Source organism: Mus pahari, chromosome X (genome assembly GCF_900095145.1).
Source record: "Mus pahari chromosome X, PAHARI_EIJ_v1.1, whole genome shotgun sequence".
In the NCBI taxonomy this organism is placed as follows: domain Eukaryota; kingdom Metazoa; phylum Chordata; class Mammalia; order Rodentia; family Muridae; genus Mus; species Mus pahari.
Genome location: NC_034613.1, coordinates 138,287,484 through 138,297,982, shown reverse-complemented (window position 1 = coordinate 138,297,982; position 10,499 = coordinate 138,287,484). Strand labels below are relative to the sequence as shown.

The following is a 10,499-nucleotide window of genomic DNA, read 5'->3' as shown; positions in this document are numbered from 1 at the left end:
GGGGGGAGGGTATAGGAAACTTTCGGGATAGCATTTGAAATGTAAATAAAAAAAATAATAATAATTAAAAATAAATAAATAAATTTAATAAAAAATAAAAATAAACAGTTATAATTAATAAATTCCACAAAAAAAAAGAAACCAAGTAGTTTGCATCAAGACAATAGGAAAGATACCTTGAATATCTTCAGGAATGACCCCTACCTGTCCATTGAAGGCTCAAGAGTATAAAGGTTAACTAAGTTGAAAGAGCTTTGCTTTAAAAAACAAAAAAGAGCTCAGGGATCTCTGCTGGCATAAGGCCATTTGGAAAGTGTTTCTCAATGTTCACTCATCCAAGCAACTTATAGGCCACTGAAGCCATAGTCCAAGAGGGTGCAGATAGTGCTTGAGCTGGCAACAGACCTTGATGGCACCCATATGAAACAAGTGATGGAGCTGAGTACTATGGTCTAAAACTTCTGAAGGTGAGCGCTAAACCAAATATTTCCTTCTTTAAATTGTTTCTCTCAGGTAACATAATGATAGAAACAAACAAACAAACAAAAAACCCACTGTCTAGCATAGCCATCTTTCTTCTCACTAGCTAGATCTTTTGTTAGGATATTATACCTACAATTGTGTATATAGTAAAGTCTTGTCTATAAAAGCAGTAACAAATACAAAATTGCTCATAAAGGATTTCACACCATTGAGAGGCCAGCAGTTTAATTGCCCAGTGGAAACTTCAAGTAGATTTGAATGGGCTTCTGAATGCAGTGAAGTGGAAGATACCAGGAAAAGCCGGCCGGCTCAAGCCAGTTTTCCTACTGACAGGGAGCCCTTGGCATCTGAGGGTCAAACATCATTCATTTCTGCCAACCTTTAGTAACTAATTTATGGCCATGTTTTGGTTCACTTCATAAAAAGTAAAGGTCAACCGAAATGCAGGAAGACTCCTTTCTTTCCTTTTCTTTCTTTTTCGTCTATCACTATTTTTTCCTTATACATATAAGGCAGCCCTTCTAATTTCCTTAAAACTATATACAAAGCCATATCTTACTACAAGTATGCTGAGAAATGGACAGGATCAAATAGAAACATGAAGCACTTGGAAACTCCTAGCTTATTGTGTGAAAAATAAGATACTCAGCTCCCAAGGGCCCTTGCCAGGCTCTACAGAGCCAGTATCTCACAGGAGACAATCAGACCAAAAAGCTAAAGAAATGTTCATTTTCTATATGCAATACAAATTATTCTCTTCTGGATTACAAACATACTTGTCTCTGAATCATCTCATACTTCCATAGCCACTTTTAGATGTCAATTTCCACTTCAAATCCTGTTTTACTCTTTCATGTCTTTGAGATGATAATAATCAATTATATTATCCACTATTTGATAGTGGGTACTCTCTGATGTATCTATTTGAAAAGATAGTGACAAGCAACTCACATGGCTTCCAGTTCTTATTTAACAAGTTAATTTTATAGTAGTTGTAGTGCATAAGGAATTTCCCCAAGAATTTCATAAGTGATAACATATTTAATTCTTTTAAGTCAATAATCAATCATATAGAGTCACATGTTACTAAAATTGGAGCACACTACACCGAGTGAATGGGATTACTAGAGGTTGTTTTCTTAGGCTTAAGTTGTTCTCTCTACTTTGGGTTATATATGTATATAAATATATATGCATGTATGTATGTACATCAACAAGTAGGTAGGTAGGTAGATAAACATGCAAAGAAATATTTACAAAAGCATCTGTTTTAACATTCCAAATTTGGAGCATCCTAAATGTCCATAATCAGTAAAATAAATAAATCATGACATATCTATAAAATGGGACATTCTACAGCAACAAAAAAGAGCTAGTGATGTGTACAATGGCACATATGAATATCGTCAACATGCCATTGAAATCCTGAAGCCAAATACAAAAGAGAATATGTTGTATGATTTTATTTTTGTGAAGTTGAAGCCAAGAAAAAAGAATCTATGGAGATGGAGGTTGCAACACTGGTTGCCTTTGAAAAGGTAGAGGTTGCAAATAAAGCAAAACAGAAAACTTTTAGGTATTTTTTTTTATTTTGGTAGGGGTATTATTTAGATGTATATATTAATTTCTCATACTCATCAAATTATGTATTTAAGATCTACACACTTTCACTGCTTGCAAATTTTATTTTGATTTAAGAGATATGTGACCTTATCGTGGGTTACAAGATTCTGGGTTCCCATTTTGTTGCTGTCTTAATGATGCTGCCATTTCAACAATCTAAAGCTTAATCTAGCTGCTAAAAAAGTACAGCCTCTGAAACAGGGAAACCAGGTGGAGTAATTCTCAGATCATTCTGTTTTGTTTGTTTTGTTTTGTTTTTCGAGACAGGGTTTCTCTGTATAGCCCTAGCTGTCCTGGAACTCACTCTGTAGACCAGGCTGGCCTCCAACTCAGAAATCCACCTGCCTCTGCCTCCCGTGTGCTGGGATTAAAGGCATGCACCACCACGCCTGGCTTCTCAGATCATTCTGAACACTTATTTCATGTATTCCTTATTTGAAGATGTCATTCATTGGTTAGAAGGTTGATGAGGATATTCTATAATCCCCTAGCTATTAAACCAAATTGCATATATTTCTAGAATATTCTTCTGTATTGATCTGACATGATTCCATAAGTAACAGCTTACTTACAGTGGACAGAAAAGAATGGACATAATTCTTAAAATACTTATTTTTTTCTTTCTATATTATCAATGGAATAAGAAAGACAGTAGAAATAAGACATTTAGACACCTGAGATTTTGAGAATTTTGCAAATTTACAGTGGATGGCCACTTAGCTAGAAACAACATTTCCCAATTTCATTTGTGGCAAGATGGAGACTAAATTCACATCAATGGGATGTAAGAAGAAGCAACTCAGTTGTTCTGACTAATTTTATGTCAACTTGATACCAACTTAACATTAGTTAAGAGTTGTCTGAAAGGAGAGAACCTCAATTGAGAAAATGTCTCCATAAGATCAAGCTAGAAGGCATTTTTTTAATTAGTGGTTGATGCGGGAGAGCCCAACCCATTGTGGGTGGTACCTTCCCGGGGCTTTTGGTCCTGGGTTCTATAAGAACACAGGCTGAGCAAGGACCAAAGAACAACCAAGTCAGTAAGCAACAGCCCTCTATTGCCTCTGCATCAGCTTCTGCTTCTAGGTTCGTGCCTTGTTTGAGTTCCTGTCCTAACTTCCTTCAATGATAAACAGTAAGCCAAATAATCCCTTTCTTTCCCAAGTTGCTTCTGGTTATGATGTTTCATCACAGCAATAGTATGCCAACTAAGACACCACTTTAGAGAAAATGACTTGTTTATTTTCCTCCTCTGGTAGCATGCATAGCATCTTCCCACACTATAAAAGCTACCCTGCAGGGATGGACTTTCTAGAAGAGCAACAGCTTGATTTCTTCATGTTCTGTGAGTCCATTATGTGGTATCAACAGAACAGGGTCTTGCCTTCAAGATCTGTATAGTACCCAATAGCATTAGCAATCACCTGTAATGTTTGAGGGGTCTATGGAACCTCACTGGCCAACAACTCCAAAAAAGGCAACTCATTGCTAGCATGAGGATTTTTATTGGTTAGCCTGTGCTATCTAATAGAGGCATTGTTGCCCCCATTACAGAGTAATTCCATTTCAACTCCTTTATGAGTACGCAAACACACATAAGTATATGCACACACATTTATGTATACACATATACACACATACACACAAAACCACACAGGCATCCATGCATGCACACTTCACCTACCAAGACATCTCAAGTGATGCATCAGTGTCATGACCATCATGACAATAATAACTCTTTCCTTATTGGATTTTAGCCTGAGTCCAGAAGATGATAGCCACATTTTGGACCATTATCAGACCATAAAACTGTGGCTAGACAAGTCATAAGCCCTAGTCTACTATTATTCTACTAAATGAACAGTATTACACTGACTCCTAGTAAGTTATACCCATAGATTAATATGTCTCTTAAGCATCATCAGAGAAACTTCTATTTGTAGTAGATGATGATTAACACAGACACCCACACCTGTCAAGGTATAAAGAATAAGAGACTGTGGAACATATATACTGAACCACCCTCTTTCAAAGGCCCAAGAATCACTGCAGAAGAGAATAGAGAAATATCTGAGTGAGGTAACCCAATCACAAAAGAACACATATAATATGCACTCACTAATAAGCAGATTATTAGCCCAGAAACTTTGAATATCCAAGATACAATTTGCAAAACACATGAAACTCAAGAAGAAGGAAGACCAAAGTGCGGTACTTCCTTCCTTCTTAGAACGGGGAACAAAATACCCATGGAAGGATTTACAGAGACAATGTTCAAAGCTGAGACAGAAGGAAGGACCATCCAGAGACTGCCCCACATGGGAATCCATCCCATAAACAATCACCAAACCCAGACACTAGGCCAACAAGATGTTGCTGACCGGACCCTGATATAGCTATGTCTTGTGAGGCTATGCCAGTGCCTGGCAAATACAGAAGTGGATGCTCACAGTCATCTATTGGATGGAACACAGGGCCCCCAATGGAGGAGCTAGAGAAAGTACCCAAGGAGCTGAAGGGGGCTGCAACCCTGTAGGTGCAACAACAATATGAACTAACCAGTACCCCCAGAGCTTGAGTCTCTAGCTGCATATGTAGCAGAAGATGGCCTAGTAGGCCATCATTGGGAAGAGAGGCCCCTTGGTCTTGCAAACGTTATATGCCCCAGTACAGGGGAATGCCAGGGCCAAGAAGTGGGAGTGGGTGGGTAGGGGAGCAGGGTGAGGGGAGGGTATAGGGGGCTTTGGGGATATCATTTGAAATGTAAATGAAGAAAATATCTAATAAAAAAGAAATACTGTAAGAGACAGAGATTGTGGATGACAAGGTAACTGTTTTCTAGACATATCAGGGCAATTTCACATATGAACTCACAATGGTTGTGACAATACACACAAGGCCATTACCAGTTGAAGCCAGACAAAATCTCAGCATTAAGATGTGAGATGGGCATATAGTCTCACTCCTGAGACACTATTAGTAATTGTTAGTGTAGGTAGAATGAAAGCTGGTTTTCTTTAAAACCCCTGGTATGTTGGCCATAAACCAGTGGAAGGCCAGACAACCAAGAATATGTAGGCATCACAAATTAGACTTGATAGGTTTTAAAAAGTGGATATACAAAAAAGGTGGATATACAAAACAGGTGGATATACAAAAAAGGTGGATATACAAAAAAGGTGGATATACAAAAAAGGTGGATATACAAATTTGGATGGGGAGGTAAGAGGAGTTTACCTGGGGATAGTTCCAGAGGGGGATGAATATGATCAAAATATAATGTACAAAACCAGAAAAAATTGAGGGCGGGGAAGTTACTTGCCTCATACTTCCTTCTTGTCTCTAACCCTGTTTCACAGGTTTCAGTGTAATAGTGGCAGTGAACTAGCTTCAACTATGCAGATGAGGCCAACATGATAAGGCAGTGGTTCTCAACCTTCCCAACGCTGTGACCCTTTAACATAGTTCCTCATGCTGTGGTGGCACCCAATCATAACACTTTTTGTTCCTACTTCATAACTATAATTTTGTTACCATTTAGATCTGTATTATGAATATTTAATAAGTAGGATATCTGATATGTGACCCCTGTGAAAGGGTACTTCGACCCCCAGGCATAGGGGATAACAAAAACTTACACAATGGCTGGGTGCTAAGTCTAAAAGTAAGTTTGAGAGTAGTGCTTCTGTATTAACAGCCTGGTTCCCTCACCTCTAGCCTGCTATGTAAGTGGAAATTTTCAATCACTGAATTGCAGGCTCTTTGCTACATCATTTTAGCTAATCTACCTATTGATGCTTTTGAGGCTTGTAGTCTCTAGGCTGGATTTTCTAAGTTACACACACAGACACACATGCACACATGCACACACACACATACACCATGGCTAATTTTATATCAACTTGACATAAGTAGTCATCAGAGAGGAGGATTCTGCAATTGAGAAAATGTTTCCATAAGATCAGGCTATAGGCATAGAGAATTTTCCTAATTAGTGATTTATGAGGGGGAGGACACAGCCCATTATGGGTGGTGCCATCCCAGGGATGGTGGCCCTGGGTTCTCTAAGAAATCAGGCTGAGCAAGCCTGTAAGCAGCATCCTTCCATGACCTCTATCAGTTCCTGCCTCTGGCTCCTGCTCTGAGTTCTTGCCTCAACTTCCTTTGATGATGAATAGTGATATAAGCCAAATAGACCCTTTCCTCCCAACTTTTTTGTTATTGTTGTTCTGTCATGGACCCCATCTTTATCTATCATGCAGTATCAACCTAGTTGTTTCACCTACTCCTCCACTGTCTAAAAGATACTACCAATTCCTTTTGTGCTTTCTCTCTCTCCCTCCCTCTCCCCTCCCTTCCTCTCCCCCCTCCCCACCTCTTTTTTTTTCTTGGCTTTTTGAGACAGGGTTTCTCTGTGTAGCCCTGGCTGTCCTGGAACTCACTTTGTAGACCAGGCTGGCCTCAAACTCAGAAATCTGCCTGCCTCTGCCCCCCAAGTGCTGGGATTAAAGGTGTGTGCCACCACCACCCGGCTCCCACCTCTTTTTTGAGACAGGGTTTCTTTGTGTATCCCTTGCTGTTCTTAAACTCTCTCTGTAGACTAGGCTGGCCTTGAACTTACAGAGATCTGTATGCCTTTGCCTCTAGCATGCTGGGATTAAAGGCATAAACTGCCACTGCCTTTGCATGCGACTGCCTTTGCATGTATTTGATCCCATTTTCTACACTTAACCTTATGTCCTGCATTTGCCTTCACTTGCATCTTGTGTTCTGGTTGCACTGAATAATACTTGGATGCACCTTGTACAAAAAGAATTCTATGTTCACATTCCAGCCAAGTGGGATTCCAGCCGCCACATCCTGCCCTTTCCCATTCAAATTCAAATTAAAAACTTACAGAAGAAAAAAGAAAAGCTTTTCTACCCCTAAACAGAACATCTCTCTCTGTCTCCCTCTCTGCCTCTCTCTCTCTGTCTCTGTCTATCTGTCCTCTCCCTCTGTGTCTCTCTTTGTGTCTCTGTGTCTCTGTCTCTCTCTCTCTCTGTCTCTCTCTGTCCTCCCCTCTCTTCTATACTTCCTTATCACTTTGGATAAACCACTTCATTAAACCACTTATCTCCCTGAGTTATTAGGTTTTCTTTTTTCATTTCTCCTTTTGTTTTGTCCTTTCTTTCTTTCCTTCCTTCCTTTCTTTCTTTCCACCCTCCTTCCATCCCTCCCGCTGTCTCTCTTTGAGGTAGAGTCTCATTATGTAGCTCTTGCTGTCCTGGAACTTGCTATTTAGACCAGGCTGGCCTTGAATTAATAGATATCTGTCTGCCTCCACCTCTACCCCTTGAATACAGGGAATAAAGGCATGCACCACCATACCTGGCCCTTGGGGAATTTTTTTTAAGTGTCTGATCTCAAAGTTAGAATATATGCCCCAAAGGCAAAGTATCTTATATATTTTCATACCTTGGGCAGTTAACATATGACTTGTATGTGATAATTGTTGAAAAGACAACAGAAGAATTTAACAGGTCACATATTCACAAACCCTACACATAACCATTCTTACCTATTCAGTGCAAATGCATAGTGAAATTTAATGTTGTGCTGATCAGCCAAATCACACGTTGGCAGCATCTTCAGTGTTTCTACCAGCTTGACCATTGCATCATAGTCCTGTTGGCAAAAGGTCTCAGAGTGTGAGAAAGACAGGAAACAGCCCTTCAATGATTTTTTTCTGAAGAAACAAATATCACAAAAATGAGATACAGCAGGAGAGCACAAAAAGATCAATAGAAAATTGGTTACATCCCCCCCAAAAAAGGGCAAGTGAGCCTGATACCAGGAAAAAGATATTGTATTGAGTGTGGGAGGGTTAATACCAGCAGCAGAACTGTGTTAAAATGAGTTTGATAAATACAAGAAAACTTAGTCACATTCCCATGCAAATGGAGGAAACATTTTACTCCTTCATACTTTGGCTAAATTAACATAATTTAGAATTTCTCAACTGCAGCACTATTGATACTCTGCGCCTACATCTCTGCTCTGGGATGCTGTCCTGTATATTGCTAGATGGGTAGCTACCTCCCTACTAGAAGACACAAGTACCCCCATGCTGACAATTACTGTTCCAAATGCTGTATCATTACCCTGGGGTTAAATTGCTACCAAGTGTGTCTCTACAGGGTACCATTTTAGCAATGCCATTTACAATTACTCTTTTGGGGATATGCCCAGGAGTGGTATAGCTGGGTCCTCAGGTAGTACTATGTCCAATTTTCTGAGGAACTACCAGACTGATTTCCAGAGTGGTTGTACCGGCTTGCAATCCCACCAACAATGGAGGAGTGTTCCTTTTTCTCCACACCCTTGTCAGCATCTGCTGTCAAGAAGTGCTTGCTGACAAGAGCCTGATATGGATGTCTCCTGAGAGGCTCTGTCAGAGTCTTACAGATACAGATGTGTATGGCCGCAGCCAACCATCAGACTGAGCATGGGGACCCCAATGGAGGAGTTAGGGGGAGGACTGATGGAATAAAGGGGTTTGTAATCTCATAGGAAGAACAATAATATCAACCAACTAGACCCTGGGAAGGAGGCTAACATTTGGAATATAAATAAATAAAATAACCAATAAAAAATTTTAAAAAGTACATTATAATAGAGTTAAATGAATGTTTAAAAAAATGACTCTTTACCCAAGTGTAGAACTACTGGTATTGGTGAACTTTCTGCTAGCCAGTCAGCAGAGAGGATCTTCCTATGGATAGCTGACACCTGGCTCTAGACCTTGGTGCTGCTGTTTCAGTAAAGAGAAGGCAATATATCCCTGGAACCTTCCAGCTCTACCTTGAATCTAAGAGTTCTATCCATGAAAAAGTAATAACTGAAGGCATTCAGGAAGGGAAGGGCGGGCAGAAGAAACCAATTCAAGAGTGGAGTATGGTGGCACATACCTATAGTCACTATAGTGGGGGACAGAAAGCAGAAGCATCTGGAGTTTAAAGGCATAGTCACCTACAGAGCAAGTTCAAGGCTCAATGGGCTATAAAAGACCCTGCCTCCAAATAACAGCAAAACCAAAACCAAAAAAGGACTACTTCAAGAAAAGCCAATCATATTTTCTTGTTGCATAATAGCCACCTGTTATTAAAGGTAGCTATATTTTTTGTCACTCAGGCTATGGGTTCTTTAGTAGCTAACTCTGTTCTTGGTCCATAAATGGATGGCTCCATCATTTTAAAATGTATTTTAAAAGGTACATTATAATAAAGTTAAATGAATGTTTAAAAAAATTACTCTTTACCCAAGTGTAGAACTACTGGTATTGGTGAGCTTTCTGCTAGCCAGTCAGCAGAGAGGATTTTAAAGTGGATCATAAATGGATGGCTCCATCATTCACATGTACAGACATGTATCTGTAGTGTAGCTTTGTAGTATTCTACAAGTAAAGCATATTATACTTTGTGCTTCTAGAAGGAAGAGACTCAACATACTCTTAAAACTTGTTCATTTTGGAAAACACAATCCTCACTGTCCTTCATATTTCACACCCCATAACCTGGGTCTCAAAATCTTTCAGTAACTTTTGATGCCAATTTTCAATTACCATCTCTATTCCCTAGTTCTGTAACATAGCCCAGCTACTGCTACTCTCACTGATGAGTGGTGGTAAAAAGAAAAAAGATGAATTAAAGGTTTAAAGGAGATGCCCGAAGAGTTGGGAACAAGGGCAATGAAGCTATAGTCAGCCTCTGTTTGAATCTTAACTTTACTGCACTCTACATTTGAGCAGGTTACTTAATTTCTCTGTGCCTCAAATTTCTTCATTTAAAAGTAAGACAATAACAGCAAATCTAAACTAGAGGGTTAAGAGAACTTAATGAATCTACATTTACAAAGAATTGGATAATAATAATAATAATAATAAATTATTAGTTTCTTATTTTAAGCAGTTCTATACAAATAGGACTTCTTGTTCCAGTATTCACTCCAGCTCTAATATGACAAATTATTTCTAAATCATACACAATAGCCCATCACTAAGTTACATAACTAGTTTGATTCTTCACCATACTCCTGATGTAAGTATGCTAGCCATACCTAAGCACACCTCATACCTGGATATCACGGTAGGACAGAAGTAAGTTAATGATGATGTCCGATGTCAGAACCTCAATGTTATCCATACGGAATTTGATCCGAGTCAACTCTTTTGCCAGTTCATCACCTTGGTATTTCTCTCTGGCTTTTCGGATGTCATTTAACAATGTTTCTTTATAATAAGCACTGGAGAAAGAAACAAAACCCCTGATCATATACAGGCATCCAGGATTCTCGTGAGTGTTCAAACAAGCATGGTTCTCAATAACACATAAAGACCTTGGCCATTCCTGAGC

At 39.2% G+C, this 10,499-nt stretch overlaps 1 protein-coding gene across 1 annotated transcript in view; it reads right to left on the bottom strand.

Moving 5' to 3' along the window:
* Positions 1 to 10,499, bottom strand: part of Map3k15 (mitogen-activated protein kinase kinase kinase 15) — a 121,787-nt gene that overhangs the window by 64,899 nt on the left and 46,389 nt on the right. The window contains exons 5-6 of the mRNA XM_021188626.2: positions 10,221 to 10,389; positions 7,667 to 7,773 (exon numbers count right to left, since the gene is read on the bottom strand). Of these exons, the coding sequence (XP_021044285.1) occupies positions 7,667 to 7,773; positions 10,221 to 10,389 (276 nt within the window). The remainder of the gene's footprint in view (positions 1 to 7,666; positions 7,774 to 10,220; positions 10,390 to 10,499) is intronic.